This window comes from Xenopus tropicalis, chromosome 8 (assembly GCF_000004195.4).
Source record: "Xenopus tropicalis strain Nigerian chromosome 8, UCB_Xtro_10.0, whole genome shotgun sequence".
NCBI classification, from domain to species: domain Eukaryota; kingdom Metazoa; phylum Chordata; class Amphibia; order Anura; family Pipidae; genus Xenopus; species Xenopus tropicalis.
Window position 1 is genome coordinate 83,075,810 of NC_030684.2, and position 26,565 is coordinate 83,102,374.

Below are 26,565 nucleotides of genomic sequence, written 5' to 3' on the forward strand. Positions count from 1 at the left end.
TTTCGGTCGGATCACGATATAAAATCTGCACATGTACTGTGTATCCTTGGGGGACCTACAATTCATTTCCAGGAAGTCACTTTTGTACGGCTTTTTCCTACAATTTCAGTCTGAATGTTAGTTTTAGATTGTTGCATTTAAATGTATGATCAATATCTGAATGTTTGTCTGAAGAAGACTAAAATCTGAACTTTATTAACTGTTGCGTTTTCCCATGACAGTATTCCTTTAATGTTGTCTATGTTATATTATGTGGTCCATTTTGTATCTGTACAGTGCCGAGATGTATTGTTACTGTGTTATATAGCAGTTTGTGGCTCCGCTATGGTACAAGCTTTGGTGGTTCAAATAGGAATGATATCCATTACTATCATATGTATGTATTAATAATAATTTGTCAGAAAATAAGTATGTTGCAGTCATTTCGGCTTTAGTTACTGTCACCAGACTCTAATGTTATGTGGAAAGTTTACTTAGCACTGTGCCACAGTATCCTTGTGGTGGTACTGTTCAACAATTTCCAATAAAATAGTAGTTCACCTTTAACTTAACTTCTAGTATGATGTAGACAGTGATTTTCAGAGATGGTTTGCAATTGGTCTTTGTTTTTTTTTTTTCAATTACTTTATCTTCAGTAATTTTCCAGATTTTAATTTCAGCAGTATCTGGTATCTTGCTAGGATCCAATTTACACTAGAAACCAGGACCTGACTTTAATAGGAGACTGGAAGTAGGGAGCCTGAATAGCAAGTGAATAATAAGAAAAAACTAAATAGTAGTAGCAAAAATAAAATAGTTTTTGTCTGCTGATCAGTGACCCCTATATAAAAGCTGGAAAGTGGCAGAAGAGAAAAGCAAATAATTCAGAAACTATAAAAAATGAAAAATTAAAAAGTTGCTAAGAATAGGCCATTCTATATCAGTAAAAGCTAACTCAAAAGTGAACCACTCCTTTAAGTAGGCCCATTAAACAATATACCACAAATCCATGGACTAGATTATAAGAAAATAATGTTATACAAAGAAGTTTATGGATGTTTCAGGAAGGCATCCCGAAGTGCAATGTGGTAAAAAAAATTGGTCCTGTCTGATATCTATGTGGATATTGAACAATTATTGCTTGACACTGGCAGGTAATTTTACTAATAATCAGTACCACTTCCAGGGAAATATGTTTCTTATAATAAGGGTACAGCACAGGTCCGGACTGAGTTTTAAGGGTGAAGACACACTGGGCAGTAGCAGCTACTTTAACCTGTGAGTTCCCCTAAGAAATCGGTTTAGCTTATTAGTTACAATTGTATCTCAGTGCAGGGGGGCTTTTTAACTTTCTGGGCTCTCTGCCAAAAGCCCACTTATTTAATTAAATGTAAGAAACACTGTATCTAAGTGCAGCTCAAGCTTGTTTAACTTTCTGGGCTCTCTGCCAAAAAGTTACTTTTTAATTAAATTGGTATCTTTTTTAGCTTCAGTGCAGGAGGGAAATGAGGGACTTTTTAGTAAGAATCCGGGACTGCGGGCTGAGCTGTCAAAAGAGGGACTGTCTCGCGAAAATCGGGACAGTTGGGAGCTATGGAATTGCCTCTGCTAAACCACATGTAGAGTCAATTATTAGTATATGATCAGCAATGTCTATTTTAGTAGCCAGACAAGTAGCTGCTACTACTAGCTATGTGTGTATTCACCCTAAAACAAGCCCTGGTATTTCAAGTACACAGAGGCCCAAACAGCCTCTCACAGGCCCAATAAATAGTGGCTGTCTATTGCATCTTACAGCAGCTCCCCTGGCAATTGCCAGAAACCACAGATTGCCAGTTCAGGCCTGGCACAATGGCGTTTGTAATAATTTTGATTTATTACAGGGTTAGGTGAGGTCAGAACCATCAGAAAAATGTACTTTTGATAGGGATTTAGAATGGTATATGTGGTGATTAGAAACTGGTATATGTGGTAACATTAAAAAGCACAAGGCAAATTAATGGCAATAATATAAATTCACTTTTGGCTGATAGAAGTACATTTTGTGGAAATTCAGTACATAACATGCTAACCTCAGTCTGTCCCAGTATACATCACGCATGTTATGAGTGAACGTAAAGAACAGTTTGAGGATCTCCTCTCAGACACAGTCACACAAGACGACGAGAGCCTTTCCCTGACCCGCCACGGCTGCGCACAGGACAACGTAATCCCACACGAGTCCCAGCCGCCAACACTTCTTTGCTTCCCGTGGCATATTGCGAAGTTAACGTGGGCTACCGGGCGGACCAAGACATCTTTTAATTTATTTTAGTTTAATTTTTTTAAAAAACGAAATAGACACAGTCATAGGAAAGCTTTTTTTCCTCAGTGTTTTTCCACGCATTGGTCTATAAAAAGGAACTTAAACATTGCAACGTCTGACGCTTTCCCTTTTTATTACGCGTTCTAACATTTTCGGAGCCCACCACATATTCCAGCAGCGTGGTTATATAATAACGTATTGTAAGATCACCTTCACAAGCATAGGTGGTTGCGGCGATAGGCGGGGTAGCCTACCATCCGCTGCCCCTCCCGCTTCTGTCTCTTTAAAAAGCGGTCCTGGGGCGTGTCCAAGGCGTTTTCAGGGCGTGGCCGGCCCCGGAGTGTGTGGATTCCGAAGCTTTCCCTGGCAGTGTGAAGCTGAAGCTGCTCCGCACACAGGACGTTCTGTTCCCGGCGGCCAGGTCAGCACCCGGGGTTTCGCACACGGGCTGGGGAGGGGGAGAAAGTCAAACACATCAGAACGGACCTAGCACCCTCACCCAGTCAGTAGCATTATTCCTTCAACTAATAACAAATCTATTTCCAGTTACATTTTGTACTTTTGCGTGTACCTGGTGTAGTCATCTCCTTAGAAATACCTGTGTTACGCACGGTCTTCTCATTTATGTGTCTGTTATGCTTGCCTTCTGTCTATTTATTTTTTGTGCTAGCCTTATAAATGTTTAGAATTTATAGTGCACGCACATGTGTATAAATATATGCATTCATCGCTACATACCTACATATATTTATACAGACACACACATATATATATATACACCTACATGCATACACACACACACACACATATATATATATATATGTAGAAAAATAGAGCAGTGCTTTTTGTCCTTTACACACCAGAGAATGATGTCATTTGGAAGTAAAGTATTATGACTTTGATGATTCTGTAGGTGACTGTGATATTGCTGTGCTCCCTCTCTCTCTTATTTGCTCTCTCTATTCACATCAAACACACAAAAAAGCAGAACTTTTTATTAAAAAAAAAAATAAATTCCTTCTAATAATTAGTATTAGTAAAAATTTCATCCAAATGTCTCCAACTCTCCCATCAACTATATCAGACGAGAGGGTGCAGATCTTGCATGGTATGGGACCCAACACTTGTATTTAATTTGAAGAAAATGGTGTGAAAATTGAGTGTTGAGGTTTTCTTTTCATATTGTCATTAATTTAATACCACATGAAATTATAGATCACAAACAGTTCTTGTGGATATATTTTGAGAAACAGAGAATTATATTATAACATGTTTCTACTTCTATAAATGTCTTGTCTAAAATTAAAATATATCTTTGTGTGTGTGTGTATATACACATATATTTAAAAATATATATTTCTTAATATTTTTTTCGAAAAAATGGGCCAATTCGTGAACAGAGAGATGTTGGGGGGAGGAATTAGCCAAAGGGATGGACTGGTTGCGAGGAAACCTAGCGTGAAATTAAAGATACCTCCATTTTCTTCTTAGACGCTGATACATTTGCTCAATTTTTTCGTTTTAGCCTACTCAAATTTATTTTTTCTTTAAAAAACGGAAAATTTAAATGCAGCTTCTTCACATTTGTTGGAGGCTTGACATTCAAAGACAAAGCTTTCTTAAATTCCTGTTATTTCACATTTCAGTGTTTTCTGTTTTTTTGCTTCTTTTTAATTTGATTTTAAAAAATATATATTTCTCAGATTAGATCATTTTTGTGGAAATCTGGTCACTGTGATTTTTAAAGGCGAAATTGGATTTGTTTAACAATGCTTAGAATACAGACTGTCTTCGTTTGGAAGTGTGCTGTTAATAGATAATTTAAAAAAGACATATCTGCTTCCCCCCCTGCAAATCTTGCATTTGCTGATAATGCTTAAACAGAAAGAGTGGTAAGTGGAGTTTACCAGGGTACAAGCGATAGATTTTTGGATTGTATGCCTTGTGAGCTGGTAGTGCAAATCTGGGGCTTCAAGGTGTCAGAATGCTCTATCTTGTTTATCATGTCATTTTTTCCCAGCCCTTTTTGAGGTAAATCTGAAAGAGTCGAGCAGGAAAAAGGGTCCAATTATTCTGCTGATTGCAAGCACTGGCTGCCTATTTAGTTTCATTATCCATAAGACGCATTATTTCCCCCATCACTGTAAAAGTGGACGAGTGTGTGCAGGAGGGAGAGGAGGAGGGGGCTTTAATAGCAGTGTGATTAGACCCACAGCTGCAAAACTGAGATATCAGGAGCCCTAACAATCACACACGCACACACATATTTATTGGGATGGATTAGCAAAGTGATTCTGTAATGTTGTTTTTCATTGTGTTTTGGTTATTTTACATTTTGTTACAGCATTTTCACGCACATAACCCACTTCTAACCCCATTTCCCCCATTTTCCAGTATGGCTTTAGAATATTTAATGGTCATGAATTTCTGCGTGTTGCAGTTATGTTGAGGGGGGTGGATACACACAAAGAATCACGTTCTCCCCCTCGTGAGGAATGTTTTCCCCCCTCCACCCTTCGCCCTCTCCTGGTGCAATGTACAACATGTTATGCTTTGCCAAAGTGGATCGTCGAAGGGTGGGGGGGCTGAGGTAGGAGGAGAGAGGCAGTGATGGGGGAAAGACAAGGGAGGAGAAGGGGATGAATGTGGAACCCAACGCCATTTTCCCTGCCGTGTTCGGTATTTTATTCTGTCGCAATTCACAGAAAATGGGGGTCATTGGTTTTACGGGGCTCTATGACGAAGAAGCTGGCAGAATTGAAAAAAGACTCGGGGACTGAAGCTTTATTGGAAGGACAAGCGTATAGTGATAATGATTAAGGGTAACCATCCATGAAATGTTGGCTAAAAAGATGAACAGGCTCTTTTTACTGAGCCTGAAGCAGAGATAGGAGGAGGAATATGATGACAATATTCCTATCCATGCAACACCCCCAAATCTCTGACATTTTGCCCCCCCCCAAATTTCTACTTTTGAAGAGCTTTAAATAACCATGCACTTAAATGGAAAACACAGGGGAGGTCTAAGATATCTCTCATGGGGTCCATTCTAGTATTTATCTCATAAGGCGTTGAGAGGGCTCAGTACTAGAATACATTAAAAGCTTGCGCAGTAGCGCAGAGAATTGTCAAACTCAACGCGTGTTTGGACACCTCCCCCTTACCTCATCGCTTTGCTTTTTTCCCATCAAATGATTTGAAATGCTTTTTATTCAACTCTTTCATTGCTGGATGGGTGTACTATGTGTTGGGAGTAAAATCTGTTAGTGTATGGTAATTTTCAGAAACATTACATTCTTTAAATCTCATGAATTTTTCTGCTCGTTACTGGAATATTCAATAATGTTAAATAAACTGTAGAATAAACTCCCATTTACTGTGCAAATCCTTAGGCTTGTCATCTTGTAGGCTTGTAGTGTTTAGCCTCGATAATAATGCCTGCTGTCTCTTCTCATCAGATGGCTGACGCTAAAAAGCATATTAAGAGATTTAGAATAAAATGTAGTGGGTCAGAGTTGTTTCCTCAAACAGAGCCTCCTACCCATGCAAACAAGACGCCTTAATGCAAGGAGAACTTTGGCATTAGACACATAAAGGATACAGACTTAGTCTCATTTCACTGGTTGAATGGTGTTATTTAATTAAGCTTTGGTTGGAGTGCACTGTATCATACTTGGTTTGCCATAGCCAGAGAAAGGTTCTTATACTCCCTGTATATGTTCGTTGTACCTTTCTCTTCTGCTGTTATGGTTTTGTATTCACTTGTGTTTATTTTACCATTTTATGCAGAGTAGTAATCACTTACTGATTAGCTGCATGATGAATGATTTCTGAAGAGGAATTCTTGTTATTTGAAATTACTATTCAGTATTCTGTGATTTCCTCCACAGTCACTGCAGACTGTTAGTGAGCACCTGTCTATTAAATGAATGAAGACCTTTTTGAAATCCTAAAATCAGACAAGGTTATTGGCTTTGGAGCTAGTACAGAAAATATTCTAGAATATTTTTAAGAAGAAAATGCATAGTTTCCTTATGGTGTTGCATCTCTTCATTGCTCATGTCTATTTAAATCTCCCTCTTGGTGTTCTGTGCCTCTGCATTAAACACTGTAACTTTTTATATTGTACACAAATAATATCTTTATGTTTTTTTAGTGCTACATATTTCATTCTGTACTGCAAGCAAGAATTTGAATACACTAAACTGGCTTTGTGCTTAAACATGGCTTTACCAGATTCAGGGCTCATTTTGGCTGAAGAGGCTCAGAAACTCATATACTGTTAGTATTTCATTGGGCATCCTGACTGTGAAGTCAACACCTTGCATACTTCATCACATGTCAGTTAATTACAAAACATGTAAGACATTTTGGGAAGTTGCATAATTTTGGGAAGTTGCATATTGGCTAGAGAAGAACTCGCTTCTGATACATTGCTTAATACATTGTTTCAAGAGTCAGCAGATAATGATATTACTATCATTCCATTCACAAACAACTTTGGCAACCATTGGAAAAAACATGTATTGGACAGTTGCTTAGAATTACATTTCTTTTCATGCAAAACATTTTTAATACATTAAAGTCTTTTAAACAATGCTAAAGTATTACACTCTGTTACATATGTTAAAAAAAAGTCTTTACACAACTTTGTGATTTTATGGGGTATAGATGATATTAAAGTGGCAACATTTGCTGTATTTTAGCAATGTTGTTACACAGTTTTAGAAATATCACCCTATATGTAACACAGAGGTTGCCAGACAAGCAGATCTTTCCCTGATATTCCCTCCTAAGGTGGATGATATTGGACTGATCCGATTGTTTGGCCCTAGGGTGATGGAGATACAGGCTGTCAGGATCAGGGCCACATCAATGAGACAATGTGGCTCTTCCTCTTAGCCTTTACCATAGGTGAGATTTATAAAAATGGTGTTAGTCACTCCCAGGCTGGTTTTATTAATATCAGATTGTTTAGTCTGTTGCATGTTGTGTCAGTATGGCAACAGGTGTTTTTTCATATAAAAGTATAGGGTCTGTTATCCAGAAACGTGTTATCCATAAAGCCCTAAATTATGTGAAGGCCATATCTCATGGACTTCATTTTAATATTCAAATATCATATTTCACATTTTTTAAAATTATTTCTCTGTAATAATAAAACAGTTCCTTGTTCTTGATCTAAACTTAAGATATAATCAATCCTTATATGAGGTATTGGGTTAATTTAATGTTTAAATGTTTTTTTTTAGTAGACTTAAGGTATGGAAACCCTAATGATGGCAACATTGTTTATATTTAAACCCCAGGTCCCTAACATTCTGGATAACAGGTCCTATATCTGTATATGTTAAACATGTCATTACCAACCCCCTTTTCCCTGTCCACAAAGTGTGTTTCTGGGCCCCATCACTGTCGAATGTTTGTGGCCTGCAAGCCTATCAGAAGCAGTAATTTGGCACCCAGCGTGGATTGACTCCTATCTCTTTATTGGGAAGCCTTTCTAGAGTTTCCTGATTTGTTGTAAGGACACTTTCTGTTATATTGCTGTTGTACAGCGCTATGTACCTTGCTGGACATTTATAAACAACATATAAAAACCAGCAGTGGAGGCAAAAGGGAATAGAAAGACTGAAATACTTTAAACTGAAATAGTAACTAATACAACATGTGAAATACACAAAAGAGTTTGGATTTAGGGTTCATGAGGAAAGATGCTCTGAGATGTACAAGGGCAGTCAAGCAAAGTATATGGATAAATACATTGAGGAGAATGATGCTCAGTGGATAGGGACACCCCAGGGAAAGACACTGAGGGGGAAAAAAGCACACTAGGGAGGGTTATTTCAAGGGCAAAGTCATATGGGAGGAAGACAACTAAGAGAGCAACTAATGCATACATTAGAATATATGGGAAGGGACTGTTAGGGGAAAAAAAGCACAATGTTGACAGATATATTAGGAGAGAGATTAAAAAGCCACAGACAGAGAGACCTTAACCTATATCCATATAAATGAGCCTCTACTGAGGATGATGGTTGGAAATACACAGTGGCGTAACTACCGGGGGAGCAATGAGTGTGACTGCACCCAGTCCTGCCCTCCCCAGTAGGCCCCACCGGAGTCACTGCAGCACCGCCAGAGTCACTGCAGGTAGGCCTTCATGTAAGACTGACTGGCATATGATCTGGTGGGGGGAGCAGATTGGGGGTGGGTGAAGGTTTTGCAGCTGGGCCCGTGTTCCCCTAGTTACATTCATGGAAATACACAGTGCATGAAAAGATAGCAGACTCTCAGACCAGAGACTAGGAACTCTGTATCACCAGATTCAGATTACATCAGTTACATCTATTCTTTCCATCTCTTACTTTTGACTTCATTCTTTTTTTCACCTGTTTTTTCCTTGCACTGACCTAACTGTTTTCCTGTTCACATACCTTTTCCTTGCCTCTAAGCCCTGTGGAGGTGATCGGTCAGTCTGTGCTGCTTTGTGCAGCGCTATAGACTTGTTGTGAGTTGAGGTAATTGGTGTAGATGTGTAATCAATGTGTCAGCAAGTCCCCCGGGTGCTTGGTACATCACCTGGCTGTGATTAAAGAGGGGACACAGCAACACGTCACTTTCAGCACAAACGGAGGAGAGACACATAAGAAATTTGCTAGCCAGTTTAAGTGCTTTTATTTGGTGTTATCTGTTAAGTGTTATATTCCTTTGAGACTAACTAGATATAATTTTCCTCTCCTCCTTAGTGCTTGGTTAAAGAGCTGACATTTCTGAATTGTTATCAGCTAGGTACCTTCTGTGGCAGAATCTTAAGAGTTAATTTATTGTGGCAGTGAGTAGGTCATTAGCCACGGGCAGTGTGGTGGGCTTGCCTGGGTAACTGTGAGGGGAAATATTAATGTGAGCTGACAGCACACATTGTCTGCCACCACAGCTATGAAAAATCAGTGCATGACGGGAAGCTCACCTCATTTCTTCCCTGCAGCCCTCTCTGCTATTTCACTGGGTGAAACGCACAGCCCTGTGTGCTACAGTGTTTGTACTAGCCAGACATTTAGCTTCATACCTCTGCATTTTTTTCTGCACTTCCTACCTCTATTCTAATCCAACTGTGCTCACACAGCCCTGAGTTGATGCTGTTGCCTTAGTTTGAAAGCTTTTGTGAGCATGGCACTCCAAACCTATTTTATTATGTAACCCTTGTTTGTTAAATTATCGTAAGAACCCTGGTTTGTACATTTTTGAGTAACTTGTTGCCGCTGTATAATTAAATTATGCTGCTCAGCCTGGTACCACAAACTATGCAATCTAGCCCAACTCTACACACTCAACTTGACAAGACCAAGTATAGAAAATATAGCACTCGGCTATACAAACCTTTAATATAGAACACCTAATTTTATTGTTGCTGTGAGCCCAGCAGTGACAAGACAGCTTCCCTGTACAAGAAACTTGCCAATATTGTATAATACTTGTCATGGAGGTACCCATGTGTAGTAAACACAAGAAATACACATAGATGGGGAATTATTTAAAATTTATATTTAATAAAATGCATTAATTTGGCAAAAAAAGATTGGTACAATCTGCATATGATAGATGCCCTTTTAGAAACTTTGTTATCTTTCCTTTTGTGGACCTTGATTGTTCCTTTCCACAAAGCTACCTGTAATTCTAGTATCCAGTGTACCTTTTCCTAAACATTTAGCACCCACAGTGAGTATAATTGCTGACCTGATACCCCAGGCTGTGCTTTTGTTGGATGAAAAGTGCACCGCTCTGGGCCAGTGGGGCACTGGGAAAAAACCTTGTGAGCCCTGCACCCCCTGCCAGCAAATTTCTGCGGGGAAGGGGGGTTAGCGCCAGAGTAGAACCTTGTGACTGGGGTGGGGGGCCCCACAAGGTCTTTTTTCTCCTTACTTTAGCTTTTCACTCTTCCAGAAGCAGAATATGGCAGCATGGCACTCCTGCAGGAGGACACTGTGCAAACAGGTGCTCTGGCCCAGGATATCAGGGTTAATAAAAGTTTACAACAAGTATAATCACTAGGGGGTGTCTTACACATTGGCTCCCCCTAGTAACTGTTCAATTTCATTTTGCTTTAAACTGCTTCATTTACTATGCATAAATATGCATGAATATTTATTCTGCAGAAAGCTTTACCATACCTGAGTAAAAAGCCCTAGAAGCTTTCTCTGTTTGTTTAAGATAGCAGCTGCTGCTTGCATCTCTAGCTGTTGGTAGCTCAGATTACACAATCCTAAGGGTGGGGGGAGTGAGTTTTATGAATTCTTATTGGAGGGAGGAGCATGAAAGAAGAGAGCGCTGGAAAGACTCTGGCCCCAGGAATGAAGGATTTTTCTGAGACAGGTAGTGAGATACCCAAGTCAGGTTTACAAAAAAGGAGATAAGAAATCCTGTTTCTTTTGATAAAGGCATCAGTGCAGCATTTCTGTGAGTGCTTATGGCTGTAGTTGAATAGACCTTTCTGATAAAGCTTTCTTGGTTTTTACCTTTTCTTCTCCTTTAAGAGGTTTTAGATTTTTGAAGCTGATTTTTGTGGGGCAATTTGAAAAAGTTGCAGTTATCAAGTGGCAAGTCGAAAAATTCAAAGTTTTCGTGACTTTTCCCGCACATGATTTTTTTGATAAATGTCAGGCATTCGTGGAAATGAGTTTATTCAAATTTTTAAAAATGAAAAAAATTAGAATTTTTTTTTTTTTGTTGCAAATCTGCCCCTAAGACTTGCCCAGTGTTATATGTAAATGATATGTGCACATGTTGGTGTAGCAGAGTAGGGGAAGATAAGATTTGCAAGGAGCAGGTGTCCCGACAGAAGCTGTGGGTTCATACCTGGCTGCCAAGTATTGATTGTGAAACGATTGAAGGCAAGTTGGGATCAGGAATGGCTGGCAGTGCGTCCTGCCTTTAATGTGGTTCTTGGCAGAGGAACAAGTCTACAGAAGATAAAGTTGAAAATGTAAGGGCAGAAAAAAGACAGATAGGCCCATCTAGATTTTGCCCATTTTGGGTTCTGCTGACTCTCTTTAAAGTATTGTGTCTTCTGAGTTTCTTATAAAAAATCTTCAAGGTGCAAACCAAACCCCTTAGTTTTTCTGTATTCTCTGTGATACATGTTCCACCTGAACTTTGTTTAGCACTCTTTATATTTTGTGTTAAAAAGTTTCAGTCACAGTTACACTCTGACTCCTTTACAAATGCATTCTTAGCAGTGTAGTCCCAGAACCAGGTTTGGACTGGGATTTAAAATAGGCCCTGGCATTTCAAGTACACAGAGGTCCACACAGCTCCCACGAGCCCGCAAAATAGTCTATAGCATCTTACAGCATCCCCTCTGACATTTGCCAGAATCCACATATTGCCAGTCTGGACCTGCTCAAAACTGACCAATCAGTAAATAAATACATTAATTAATTGATAACAGACAAATTCACTGGAGAGCCTTCCAGACCCTGACATGTGTTTGTGCTTGCACCACATTTTGGATATCACTGATCCTTCCTCAGGTAAATCTATGGATGATACTGGGAAGAGCCTATTTATACCCTTATACCTCACAAATCCCAGCATCATAATCACATGACCCCCTGAACTGACCAGGTAATATATTACCCAAACCATGTACCTATATCTTACATTTTAGGTGTGTATCTAAACAAGTCTTAGTTTTACAATGGACTAAATATTCAGTGTTTCAAAACAGGTATGTAATATGTAGGTATATACCAGTACACACCTTAGAGCCTAAAAGTTAAGAGTAGCTGTATATGGGTGGTATTGGTTTGTGCATAATGTATTTGTAATGTATTACCTTAGGGTAACTCTGAGGTGATTTCTAGTGTACACAAGTGGGTTTTTTATTCTAATACACAAAATTCAGTGAGTCATGTGGCAGAAATGATATCACTAAGCAGTGTATAATATACACACTCGCCAGTTTGTTCTGTAAATGCTCTTAAGGAAGGAAACGTGACATCTGAAACATGTAGTGCAAGCACATATCTGATTGAAAGCATGATTTAATTCACTGTTTGGAAGGCTCTTCAGTGGATTTGTTTGTTATAAGTGACTGAGGAGAAGCAGTTCTGAACCACCATACTGTATATTTAAATGACATGCATTTAAATATAATGTACTATTTCCCAACCCTGGTAAAAATGGCATTACTGGCTCAGTCAGACTAGATCAGAATGACTTCTCCTTAGTTACTTATACAGATCTGTATTTGTGAAGTCTTAAAATGCTTCTTTCTTTTACTTTACTGTCAGTTGCTATGTAGCCCTTTGTAGTCATTTATATGATTCCTTTATGTGATTTTATTTTGTTCACAGCGTTTCGGGGGAGAGCAGTATATGGAGATTTGGCTTCGGGTGTGACTTGCACATCTGGTTTTTATTAATCAGTACAACTCCCTTATAATCAGTGTATAACACATAAATATGTATAAAGCTACAAACACATATGTATATAACACAAATATTGGCACCCAAGATGAGCAATTTCTTGCAGGGGGTAGCTTGCAACTAGGGTGTGGGACCTCCAGGCAGCAGCTCACACTGTAGAAAGCCTACAGCCTGCAAAATAGACCAAAAGTGAGGTTTTTGTGCCTGTTTGTCACCTTTGAGCTAACTAATTTAATAGATTAGTTACCTAACTGTTCCTGTTCCAGGATCATGCTTTTTCATGTAATTTGACAGCTTTTTTAGCATATACTGTATACTGACAAGAAGCTGATAAATTAAAGTTGATTCTGACTGCAGCAAAACCTGGAATGACTGGGTTAAAGTGACGGTATATATGTTCAGTCTATTTAAAAAAATAATTTTCAGTGCATTGTCCACCATTTAGAATATTAGATGAGCTTGATTATAATAGTTGTAGCTCGTGTTCCATGACAGGTGTCAGTATTAAAAGCCTGGTTCATTTCCAAGGACACAGTGTCAATGATCATTATATGAAGTGGTAAAAAGGTGGGGTATTAAAATAACAGTGGTGGAGTTGTATAATGTATGTAATATGAATTACAAGAAAAAATAGAAATACATGGGTTAATAAAATGTTTATTTTTTGTGGCAATAAGAGAGGTATTGAATTTGACAGTTTATCATTTATTTACATCAATTCTGTAATTATAATTTTGTTTTGAGGAATTACAATTTACTCTTGTACTCCTGGTATCCTTGTTGCTCCCTTTTTCGCCAGTTTTCCGATTAAGGGCAATATGATACTATCCCATGTAAGAGTATTCTGCCTGTCTCACACCAGTGCTCAAGGATACTCTTACAGTAACTTGGATCTGCTTCCATACATACTGAATAAAAAATAACCAACAGTTTTCCTCTGGTTACCATTGTTGTCCCTGTATTAGCAGACTGCTGCTGTCTGAGAAATACCAGAGATCAACAAGCATTAGTTGGGAGACCGGTCATCCCATTCCAAGTGCGCAGTGCAGTATTAGTTCAATGTTTCATGTAATATTTCCCACAAAAGTATAGAACCTTGAATGGCAGTAAGAGCGAGAAGCATATTTAGGTTGTTTCTTACCTTATCATATGTTGTTAACTTTTGTGATTCTGTGCTACTAATGGGTTAAAAGGATAATGTTGTCACATAATTATACCATTTTTATTATAACAAATTTTAAAAATAATGATGTGTTAGTTTGGTATTTGAGAGTGAACACTTTGTTTTCCAGGATGTTCTTGAAACCATTACTGAATACCTGATTCAGTGATGTTTGCATATGTATAACCTTGTTATGAACTAAGTGGGCCCCAACCAAATTCTCAGTGGACTCAAAAAATGTCTCAAAACCCCTACTATAATGGTTTTGCTGCTAGATTACTAATTTATGATTCCTGCAGAATTATGTTTCTATGTTTACTTCTTGCACTTTATCTTCTTTATGTTCACTGATAGTTGGCTCCCTGCAGCTCTGCAACAATGAGATGTTCTACCAGGCTTTGCATTTTTCTAAACATGTAAATACCTGAATTATTTACTTTTTCAGTATCTGTAGGCTGTGACCAACAGGTCTTTGTGATTGCCTCTGTCCTCTAAGTGAAAACCATAGCAGTCAAACCGCCCATCTCTGCCAAGAGCCCCTTAGCCCCTTCCCATTCAGTGTGTGTTTGACAGATACTAGTACTGTCAAGAAGGTATTGATTGGGAAATCAGAAGTCAGCATTCTCAAGCGATACCTGCTTGATAATGCTGGAGTATGGCATAGGCAGTGTGTTTTCAGTTCATTTAAAATGGAAGTAAATGTCATTGGAGATAATGTTTTTTTTGTTTTGGTTAAATTTATTGATTTATAGCAGCCTATGATATTTGATCCTTTTCTGTCTAGTGCTCATAATAAATAAGTACACAAAGATGCCTGTACTTTCCTGGTGCATTGTATTATATTAATTATTTATTCTGCTACCAGGTGTATTTTACCTGAGAAGACTTGAAACAATTCATCTGCCCTGCCTTCTATTTGCTGCACATACAGTGTATTTTCTAATTTATACGGGATTTCTGATTAATAAGTGAAAGTGGATTCTGTCATTTATGCTGGGCTGAAGAATTAATTTATCCATTTGACTGAAGTACTATTTACATTTATACTCAAGACTATTGAAAGATCACCCCACCCTGGCAAAAATGACTCTTCTGCATACAACTGACAGGTTTGTCCTACACTGGACAGCTAGAATAGGGCAGCTTTGGTTGTGAATACTATAAAATAACTAATACTGTAGTTCTGCATTAGTAGTGACAATAATACATTCCTATGTTTTATGGCAAGGATCACAACCTTTTTTACTTGTGAGCCACACTTGGATGTAAAAAGTGTTTGTGAGCTAAGCAAGCATGAAAAAAAGTTTTTTTTACTGATGCCAGATAAGCACTGTGGCTTGGGATTGGCTATTTGGTAGCCCTGTGTATACTGCTAGCCTGGAGGAGGCTCTGCTTAGTTTAAAACTGTATCTCTGTGCCTATGTCTTGACTCCAAGCCAAAAATTTCAAAGGCACCAACTTTGAGGCCACTGGAAGCAACATCAGGGTGGTGGTGGTGAGCAACATGTTATTGACAAACCACTGGTTCATCATTACTGTTTTAAGGGAACATGTCAGTATCACATTAAAGGGGACCTGTCGCCCAAAGAAATATTTTCAAATCCTTTTCTATCGTGTTAGTCAAGCAAAATACATTTTACTTACACTATACATATTATTTAAATCTTGTTTCCTTCAGTCCTGAAATTCACAGTCACAGCAAACAGGCAGGCACCATTTTGTGGACACTATTATTAAGACAATCATCATCCCAAAATCTTTTTAATGTGCCAGATTGGGGGACATGATGCCAGTGCCTATACACTGGCAACACAATTATCGACCATGACTAGGGAGGGCTGATGAGAGGAGCACAGTGACATGTAGGAAGTGCAAAATGGAAAGTGAAAGTAAATGCCTTGCCCTGTCTGTATGTATGAGGCATAGAGGTGGGTAGCCAATATATAAATGACAGCTGAGATTTTTAAACATCTTTGTAACAGTTATGTATTTTTAATAAAAAAAAGAGAATTTGGGTTTAATGTTTAATTTGGAAAGCACACTATTCAGCATTTTATGTCTGGGTGCCAGGTCCCCTTTAACGGGTTTTCCATTTTGCCTATGTGTTCTTATACCTGAGATTATGTTAATCGAATTAACACTTCTTTCCTTTTTCTGTTTTAGATCATCTCAAGTTTTCTCCATTTGAAAGATTGAAAGGTTTCACCTCAAGTCCTTCTTATGTGCTTCAATTGCGTGAATAGCTTGGGATGCTGGATAAAATGTGCAGCTCATGAAGTTTAAATTAGAATCTTGGCATTTTTAAAATTTTTAATAAAATAACAAGATCTTTTCCCTCACACTCCCCTCTCTTGTCAATCTGCCTTTACTATTCTTGAAATCACCATGTCAACCGACCTGCACTCCCTTAGTCTGTTTCTACGGCTAAATTTATTAATCTGTTCAATCCTAGGCTTGAGTTTAGGATTAGAGTTTATGGGCTTGCCCAGTCAGTGGGCACGTTATTTGCGTTGGGATGCCAGCACACGCAGTGATCTTAGCTTCCAGCTCAGGACCAATGTTTCTGCGGGTCTTCTGCTCTACTTTGATGATGGAGGCATTTGTGACTTTCTCTGCCTTTCTTTGGCTGATGGACATGTTCAACTGCGTTTCAGCATTGATTGTGCAGAGACTGCTATTGTAAGTGACAAGAAAGTTAATGACGGTGGTTGGCACTTCCTAATGCTAAGCCGGAACAGGCTGAGAACCACACTAGTTTTGGATGGAGAAGCTAAGCCTGGAGAAGTCCGACCCCAAAGACAGCACATGAATATTGTCAGTGACTTATTTGTTGGAGGAGTTCCAAGTGATATACGTTCTGGTGCTTTGACTCTTGGTTCTGTCAGGGATATGTCTGCATTTGCTGGATACCTGCTTGATATTAAATATGGAAACACAGAACCAAGGCTCCTGGGAAGTCATGGAGCTCGTCTGGACCTAGAGGGGTTATGCACAGAGAATCCATGTGAGAATGGAGGAGCTTGCCTACTCTTAGATGGAGAACCCACCTGTGATTGTACGGCCACTGGATATGTGGGAAAATTCTGCTCAGAAGGTAAGTTGGAGTCGAGGGCTCTGCAGGACTGGGTTTAAAAGAAATAAATATAAAAAAATGCATTCACACTGAAATCTATTGTTTTTTAGTCTTTATGTTTATTCTGCTTGTTAGCAATGTCTAGATAATTTTTAAACAATTCAACCTTATTAACAGTTCTAAGAATTTGCAGCTTTTGTTTTGCTAGTAGAGAATGCATAGGAAAGTGACTGCCACACTTATATTATGCCAAACTTCGCAGTCCTTCAATTTGATAACACTCCATTCCATTTTGTTCTCATCTCTCAAAACTGTCTATTTAAATACTGTCTTTGCTAATCCCATTTTGTGTTTGGTTATGCTATTGCTATTTTAGTACATATTTAACATATGTGCTAAACTGTACCAGTTACCTATCACAAACCAAAATGTTTGGTTTCATTCTCTGAATTGCAGTAGACTGCTAAACAATGCTGGTTGGTTGCTACAGGCAATTTAGCTCATGGTATTAAATAAGCCCTATATGTCTTTGAATCTACAGCATACTTTAACTGACTCAAGCAACACAGCTTAGTAGTGGTCAGCCTTGATCAAAATCATGGGTTAACAGGTTAATCAAAGAAACAACCTGGTGCTACATAGGATGGAGCAGGGGACTACCTGGTTACTTATCACTAATCAGCTGCTGTGCATGTGGCACTTATTACTATTACTCTTGGTTGGTACTCGTACAAGAGAAATTTTTTCATTCAGTAAAGACAACCTTTACTAAAAGACGCTCCAGTTCTACAGCCATCCCTTATGCTTTTATGTCAGATTATTTTACGTTATTTCTGGTTTATTTTATGGTTTCTCTGGTTTTAAAGGAATGATGTCAGCCTTGCTTTAAAACCAAACACATTAACTTGACCATCATTTAACAGGGACCACTTAAAAACTGTATTTGCTTGGAGAGAACATCTAATTCTAAACTATTTTCCTATATACATTTTATAATACATTTTTAGTGTTTTTAAAGTTATTTATAAATTTAATTGCTATTAAAAGCAGTTTCTATCCAGCTTTGTAACATTATTTACAAAGTCAGGCCTTAAGAATAGAAAGGGATAAAGACGTACTGCTTTTAACCGCTTAGAATTACATTTGCTTTTGTTATGCAAAAAACAACTTTTGATTGAAGGAACCCTTTAAAACAGTGTGCAGTCTAGCCATGCACACTTACTAGATATATACCGATACGTGATCCCTTATCCAGAAGACCATTATCCAGAAAGTTCCGAATTACGGAAAGGCAATCTCCCATAGACTCCATTGTAAGCAAATAATTCTAAATGTTTCCCTTTTCTCTGTAATTATAAAACAGTACCTTGTACTTGATCCCAACTAAGATATAATTAATCCTTATTGGAGACAAAACAAGTCTATTGGGTTTATTCAATATTTAAATTATTTTTAGCAGACTTAAGTTTTGTAGATCCAAATTACGGAAAGATCCCTTATCCGGAAAACCCCAGGTCCCAAGCATTCTGGATAACAGGTCCCATACTTGTATATGACTTTGTTTTAGATGCTTTAGGTAAATGCTAGATTGCTAAATAGTAATGAGTTCAAATGCTTGCTGTAGACTACACTTCAGTTATCAGCATGTGCATTGTGTAGGTGAACAATTTTGAAGGGATGATTTGTCAACCCTAACCTTTTAACGTCAGCCTCGGTACCAACCAAAGCACAACTCCTTTTGTGTGTACCAAGCATCGTATTGCTGTATCAGCACCTACTCAGTTCCTTCGGTGCCGCCCACAGGTGATAAGCTGCCCTACGGGGATCTTGAAGGTAAGGTAGGAGGAGAAGCAATATAGCTGACCTATGTCTTAGTACAAACAAAATGAACCATATTTTGCTAGGGCTGCATAATAGGAGGTTATTTATAGGATTTTGCTTCTAAAGAGATGAAATGGACACCAGTAAGCTGTATTTATGTGTAAAAATGAAGACATTTATAGAAATGCCATCTAGAAGGGCTGCACTATTTGGGTTCCATTTATAAGCAATCTATTTGTAATCACTGCAACCTAGCAACTTGCAGAGTTAGTAGCAGTTGCCTCTACTCTTCTGGAAAGGCCATCTACTAGATGTTGAAACATTGTGAAGCTTGACACTAATTTTAGGTCCTAGCTCACAGTCACCATTTCAGTTTATTCTACAGGTATTGAGCTGGGTGGAAGTGAGGGTTTTGTTAAGAGCAGTCAAGTTTTTCAACTTCCTTCTCATCATACTTACTGTGTATGAACCTTGCTTTGTGCATAGAAGCATTATTATACTGAAACAGAAAAGAAAACTTCCCTTAACTACTCTTCCCTCTTAGCTCTACCTTCAGATATCATAGTAGGTATCCAGTTAGAGGAAATGTAAACATTTTCTATATATAGGAACCCTCTTGTTCCTATATAGAACATTATGACCCTGCACACAGTAACAGTTCTCCTACAGTTTTCATGGCATCCACCAAGCCCCAGACTTGTCAGTTATACTGCCAGAAGGTGAAGCATTATTATGTTTTGGGATACTGTATTAGCCCAAGGTAACTACAGCCCTTTGGCATGGAAGATCTGTGCCTCCAAAGATGCCTCCTGTAGCTCGCCATCTTCTTTTCTGCGGCTTTCAGTTGCTGAATTCAGGGACCAATGCACAATATACTTGTATATATAGAATACAAATGTGAATATATAAGGCTGATTAGTTAATAATTTAGATTATAAGTACATGGCAGCTCTGTAGCATGAGCTTATATCAGGGATCCCCCAACCTTTTATACCCGTGAGCCACATTCAAATGGAAAAAGTTTTGGAGAGCTACACAAGCATGAAAAAAGTTCCTGGAGGTGCCAATGAGAGCTATAATTAGTTATTTGATAGCCCCCTATGTTGACTGGAAGCCTACAGAAGGCTCTGTTGGCAATTAAACTGGGTTTTAATGCAATTAAAGTTTGCCATGTAACCAGAAATTCAAAAATAAGCCCCTGCTTTGAGGCTACTGGAATCAACATCCAAATCAACATGTTGCTCACGAACCACTGGTTGGGGATCACTGGCTTATATGAAGGACAAACCTAATTTTTTGCTTGATGATTTGTGACAGCCCCTAACCTTAGCTTCTGAACAGCAAGGGTTCTGAGGAAACTGGGGACCAGACGGCTGAGAAATGGATCTTGTATGCCAGAAAAGAGATGGGGTTTGGCAAGGTCAGGACCATGGCCAGCAGGCAAATTAGGCCCCAATTCAAGTATGAAAATATATATATTTGTTTTGAGGTATGCATATTAGTGTAAGCACTATCAAGATGGAGATATGTGTATGTTTGGCCAGTGTTAGGGCTGTGACAGACGGGGAGATGCAAATACATGTGGCCACTGGGTTGAAGGCAATTATATAAATAGTGGAAGCTGTTGCATAACTATAGAGTAGAGCAAGCGGAACATACCTACTTTGTTTATAGCCACACTGAAACGGCACATACCTGCACGGGCAGGTGCTCCCACGTGTACGCGTGAATGGATGGGGTAAGGGGAGGCTGTACAAGGGTTGTATATTTAATTAAGATACAGAATTCTAGTGTGTCTGAGCTGTAATGTGAACTAAATAAATTACAAATACAAATCAGCCTTGTATTTTGAATTTCTATACAGTATATTTTAAAGGAACAGTAACATTAAAAAATTAAAGTGATTTAAATTAATTAAAATAGAATGTAATGTTGCCCTACATTGGTAAAAGTTGTGTGTTTACTTCAGGAAGACTAGTATAGTTTATATAAATAAGCTGCTGTGTTGCCATGGGGGTGGCCATTCAAGCTGGAAAAAGGAGAAAAGGCACAGGTTAAGCTGGTCATACATGTCTAGATATTTAAAGGGGATATATAGCATACATTTTTACAATGCACTAATGCATTGCAAAAGAATGTAAAATAGAAGTAAGTGCTTTTATTTTAATACCTTTGAGGTCAAATATGTCCATAACAGCTTGAAAACTGTGCTCTACCCAGACCTTATGCCAGCTTCTGGTTTAGACATTCAGTATTTGGCTGGGGCCGCAGGCCCTCATAGACTTCAGCAGAGCTACTTAAAGTGCAGGGAATATGCATAGGGTGGGTGGGGCTTAGCGATGTCACAGGCAGTCCTTCTCTACTTGCTCCTTCCACCCCCCCCCCCACTGGCAGCAACACAAGCAGAGAGACACAAGGGAGGGAGTGCAGGGCAATAGTACATTATATTATAATGCCTACCCCCAAGGCTACACTGCAGCTTATTTATATAAACTATAGTAGCATTTCTAAAGCAAACACACAACTTATACCAGTGCAGGGCAACAGTACATTATATTATAATGCCTACCCCCAAGGCTACACTGCAGCTTATTTATATAAACTATAGTAGCATTTCTAAAGCAAACACACAACTTTTACCAGTGCAGGGCAACAGTACATTATATTATAATGCCTTTAAGATATTTTCATTTTTTGCTGTTACTGTTCCTTTAAAACAACTGATAAGCTCAGGTAACTGACAGCAGCACAGAGTATGTGCAGTGAATCAGCAGAAAAGAAGATGGGGAGCTACAGGGGCATCTTCAGAGGCACAAGTCTTCACTGCTAGAAGGCTGTGGTTGCCTTGTGCTGATACAGAAACCCAAAACATAATGTGCAATATTTTTAAACAACTTTTTGGTTAAGATTTAGTTCTTCTTTAAATTGTTCATATTCATATATGCTAAACACTTGTCCGTGCCTGTGAGATAATTCTGTTGTGCATGTGTGTTGAATGGAAGAGTGTTTGTATAAATGAACAGCCATAATGGTGTAGACATTTAGTACAGCAGTGCATTTTTCCATCACATATTTTAGCAAGCACCCAGATTATGAGGATTAGGAATTCATTTGCTTTTGTGCTGTAAGGAGGTCAACCACCCACCCCCAAAACCACATGACAGTTTTATTGCTTACGCTCCTGTGAGGAGCAAGGGCTGGGGTTATTCTGCCATTGATTTCATTGCATATTCTGTAATTACATAAAATTTAGACTGGATTATAGAAGCTGATACAACTTACTGTGCAAATTCCATCAAGATGTATTGCCCGGTCAAGCTTTCTGGTAACCAGCCTACACCATGGCTGAAAAGTTAGTAAGAAAAAGCTTACACATAGGGCAGTACTGGCAGTTTAATTACAGTAAATGCACATAGTAAAGATTAAATAAGGGGTATGTGATTCCCCGCACCACCAATGTAAATGTTAAAGGTTGAAAGTATGATGGCAGTGCAGACCTTGTTCCCTGCAAATGGTCCCCCTCAAGGGTATATGCTCACAAGAATTGAAACAACAATGCATAGGAATACAGGTAGTCTGGCAGATTGCAACAGTTTCTGTGTGTGTCCTGATATTTAAAACAATGAAGAAAAATGGAATATAGGATACCTCCATTTATTTAAACACATACATGTAAATTGTGTTGATTGTGTACTCTTAGGGCCGTGGTAGATGGGGAGATTAGTCGCCCGCGACAAATCTCCCTTGTTGCGGGCGACTAATCTCCCTGATATGCCATCCCACTGGCTTGAATGTAAATCACCGGTGGGATGGCATATGCGGCGATGCAATTTACCGAAATCGCAGGAGTTTCCCCTCAAGGCAACTTCCGCGATTTTTGCGACTAATCTCCTCGTCTACCACAGCCCTTAAGTGTCACAAACAAAGAAAGCCCATATACTTACGCTTCCTTGTTAACTCCATTATCCACTGGTGCAGATCTTCCTGATGCACCTGGCCAGGTGCCTTTAACAGTGAGCACAAGCAAAAAAGGAAAAAGCACACAAAATGATTTGTTGGTGTAAAAAGATACCTCCAACCTGTTTATTTATTGCGCAGTGCACATACAGACCAAACGTTTCAAGAGCTTCATGCCACTTAAACAATAAACTACAAACTAAGAAATGGTAGTAACCTAAACTTAGAAAAGGCTCAATTAATTTAACCTAAATGTCTCAAATGTCAGGAAATCAAGTAAATAAAATGTACCAAATACAAAAGAGAGATCCGGGTGTATAAACCCCGGATCTGTCTCACAGTTGATCTAGGTCAAATTCCCAACACCATCATATCAGCTCTCACAATGTGAAATCCTAAATGCAAAGAACTCACCGTTGTTCAGAAGTGGTTCAGGTGCTCAGAGCCCCGAACCTGTAGCTGGGGAAGGCGAAATCACGCATATGCAAAAGGGCTCCAAATGCCTATGATTAAGTGTATATTTACACGAAACGCGAGTTTTAAGCAAGCCGCTGTGTCCGGTGCATTTGGAGCCCTTTTGCATATGCAAGAGCTTCATGCCCTCTTCATCAGTGGAAAAAGTACACAATACGTTTGGTCTGTATGTGCACTCTGCAATAAACAGGTTGGAGATGTCTTTTTACACCAACTACCAAATTTGTGAAAGAACTCAATTGTCTATTAAGTGACGTCTTACTAGGGTGCATTCTTAATAAGAAAAAAAAATTCAGATATCTTTTCAGTGACAACCCAAGTATTGCTATTATGTACCATTTTTAAAACCTTGGTCCACCTACCAGAAAATGTGATTACATACAGCATTGATAGTTTGACAAACCCATTATCCCAGTTCTTCCTCAACTATTAAGTAAAAATCATATCTAAAAGACACCTTGGATTTATTAAATGCAGTTAATAACATTAATTGGAAATCCAGTTATAGATGGGTCACTTGTGAGGTTTAGTCACTGTGCACCTGCATTCCTTATGCTAAGGGTGCATTAGCTGTTGACAATATGGTAAGGGAGGAGGGGGGATTATTCCCTCTGCAGATCAGCTTTATTACTGCTGGCATCAAATTTATTTTAACCCAGTTTTTTTTCCTATGGACAGACAAATATATTTTGCAACAGTCTGGTACAGCAGTGGGTACAATTATGTTGTGAATCTACAAATCTGTAAATGGCAAACAGTTCAGGAGAACAAATGTATTGGGGTTGCCAGGTTTATAAACCCAATATCATCTTCTACTGTTGCTACATAGACAATCTGATCTTTATTTTAGGATGGGGTCACTTAGTCTCTAGGTCAATTTATGAGATACAAATTATTATAATTTGGCGTTTACCACTGAATCAAACTAACTAAGCTAAACTCTAAATCCATTAATTATTTATATCTAGTCCTTGTGTCTGAGGGAAATATGGAAGTAACCGATTTATATAAATCCTCTGGCAAAAAATCTTTACTACATGCAAAAGTGGTTATGATAGAAAGTGGATAGAAAGGATAACATACCCAATATGGCTAGCTACTTAGAGTGAAAATAAATTTAACAGACTCAACTGAGTTTTTAGAATTTGAACCAGCTATAATTGCCAAGGCTATTTAGAAGCCAGTAAAAAAGAGAGAGGGATTTACTACCACAACCCAAACAAATATCAGCCAGCGAGTCCCTTGATCCCCCAAATGCTAATGACCCTGCACAAGTCTAGACTTTCACAGCATTGTAGTTGTGTACTTTTGTTGGGGTGATGCTTGTGAGTAGACAAATGGCACAATTTACATGTAAAAGTTTAAATAAATGGAGTTATACTATATTCCGATTCTCTGAATTGTTTTAAATATTGGGACACATGCTGAAACTGTTGTGATCTGTCGTAGTACCTGTATTTCTACCGATGAGTGCATTTTTATATGCACTTTAGAGGAGCTGTTTGCTGGGAACAAGGTCTACACCTCCCATCATGCTTTTAGCCTCTACCATTCTCCTTGGTTGTGCGGGGAATCACCCCCACTTAATTAGTCCTTACTATCTTCATTTAAGTATACTGTTAGTGCTTGCCTATGTGTGCTCTTATTCTCTTTGTATAGACATTGCACAAAATTTGCAGAAGTCTACTAATAGTATGCATTCCCTTCTTTTCTTGGTGCCTTGATTTTAAGGTGGGTGGCAAGTAAAGAGTTAATTGCCCTCCATCCCCCCCCCTACACATTAAGAAAAGCCAATGAACAGCCCTGTATACCACTAGCCTAGAGCAATAGAAATTCATTCTCTAGAGTGGTAAATTATGCTTCACCATCCAGTAGTCTGACAGGGTTGGCAGATAGCACAAGCCAGCTACCTGTCTTGAAGGAGAACGAAAAACTTAACACAGAAGACAGCTAAAACTGCAGCACAGATCTGTGCCTCTGAATATACCCCAGTTGCTCCCCATCTTCTTTTCTGTTGGTTCACTGCACATGCTCTGTGCAGCTTTCACGTACCTGATCTTACGAGCCAACTCACAATATACATTTTGAATAGAATATAAATAGTATAAAAAATGTCATGATACAATGCTGGTACAAGTAATTAATTCTTGTTAATAATTCTTGTTACTTAACAGCACCAAAACCTTTGCAGTTAGCACCAGTATTTAATAATTAGACCTGTATATGACAGATCAACCTTATATTCTGTTTGATGATTTGAAGTAAACCCTAAGCTTTGGTTCTCAACAGCTGCCCACATCACACTGAGCATGTGCAGTGTCACTGACACAATCACAAGATGCTGAGCCAGTGCACAGTTTGTATGCCTGAAGTATTTCTGTTAGAGGTGAGTAAATTTTAGGCTGCCACAGTAAGTGGCATGTTCATTTTGAAGGATTACTCTCCTTTAAGATGAAAAGCTTATTTTAGTTTGATGGCGTAGGAATAATAGTCTGAGAGTTTTCTATGGCCTAATACACAAGGCTAATACATTTGGGGATGCTAAAATATTATTCACTCCTAATGTATAAAATCACCAACTTTTCACACACATGTAAGTTAGGAAAACCTGATGAATACTACAGTGGAGCGCATAGCAAGATTACCAGACTGGTGCAATTTATATTGACCAGGAGAACTGATCAGGGGATCTTTTTCATGAAGTACCATACTGGCATTTTTCCTCCTTATTTTTTTTTAGTATTTTTCAAGGTCCCCTTGCATTTTTACTTCATTCTTTGTCATTCACACTTCCCTACTGTCCTATAATGTGCATCTGCATGCTGTAATGTGCGCATGCGCGCGCAGCAAATAACAAAGGAGGAAGCGATCGCTGCTACCCCGGGCTGGTGCTGTTTTCTGCGAACAGGGGCACCAGCCTGGGGTAAAAGGTAGGCGGTTAAAGTCACTTGGGGGTGCCTAACATTTTGGCACCCCCAAGTGACTTTTACTTTATTTCTCCTTTAATGCTACAGTGTACATCAACATTTTTGACTATTCTGTGCTTCCTACTTTATGGAAAACAGTTTGGGGAAGGCCCCTTTTCTAGTTTCAGCACCATCATGTCTCTATGCACAAAGCTTTTTATTTTATGCCCATTGCCTTCACTCATATTTGCCATTGCTGAAGTCCCTATTATTCCATGGAGCTTTTGAACACAGAAACTGTTTTTCTTGTTTCCAAGCCTCATACAGCTTAACATAATTTAATCTTCTACTCTTGGTTTACTTTGCTTGCTATTATATTTCCCAAAAATTACTCTGTTTTTTCTACTTTCTGCACACACTTCTAACCATTTAAACAAGTCTAAAATCCTGCACACTCTTGT

General features: G+C 38.7%; 1 protein-coding gene across 18 annotated transcripts in view; it reads left to right on the forward strand.

Annotated features, from left to right (window-relative positions):
• The first annotated feature begins 2,554 nt into the window (after window positions 1-2,554).
• Window positions 2,555-26,565, forward strand: part of nrxn3 (neurexin 3) — a 290,056-nt gene continuing 266,045 nt past the window's right edge. For 4 of the 18 annotated variants that reach the window (XM_031890849.1, XM_031890850.1, XM_031890851.1 and 1 more), the window contains exons 1-2: window positions 2,558-2,705; window positions 16,037-16,967. In XM_031890849.1, coding sequence (XP_031746709.1) covers window positions 16,259-16,967 — 709 coding nt within the window. In that variant the 5' untranslated portion in view covers window positions 2,558-2,705; window positions 16,037-16,258. Of the gene's footprint in view, window positions 2,706-16,036; window positions 16,968-26,565 lie in introns of all 18 variants that reach the window. The other 14 variants (XM_031890846.1, XM_031890847.1, XM_031890843.1 and 11 more) reach the window with 6 other exon arrangements.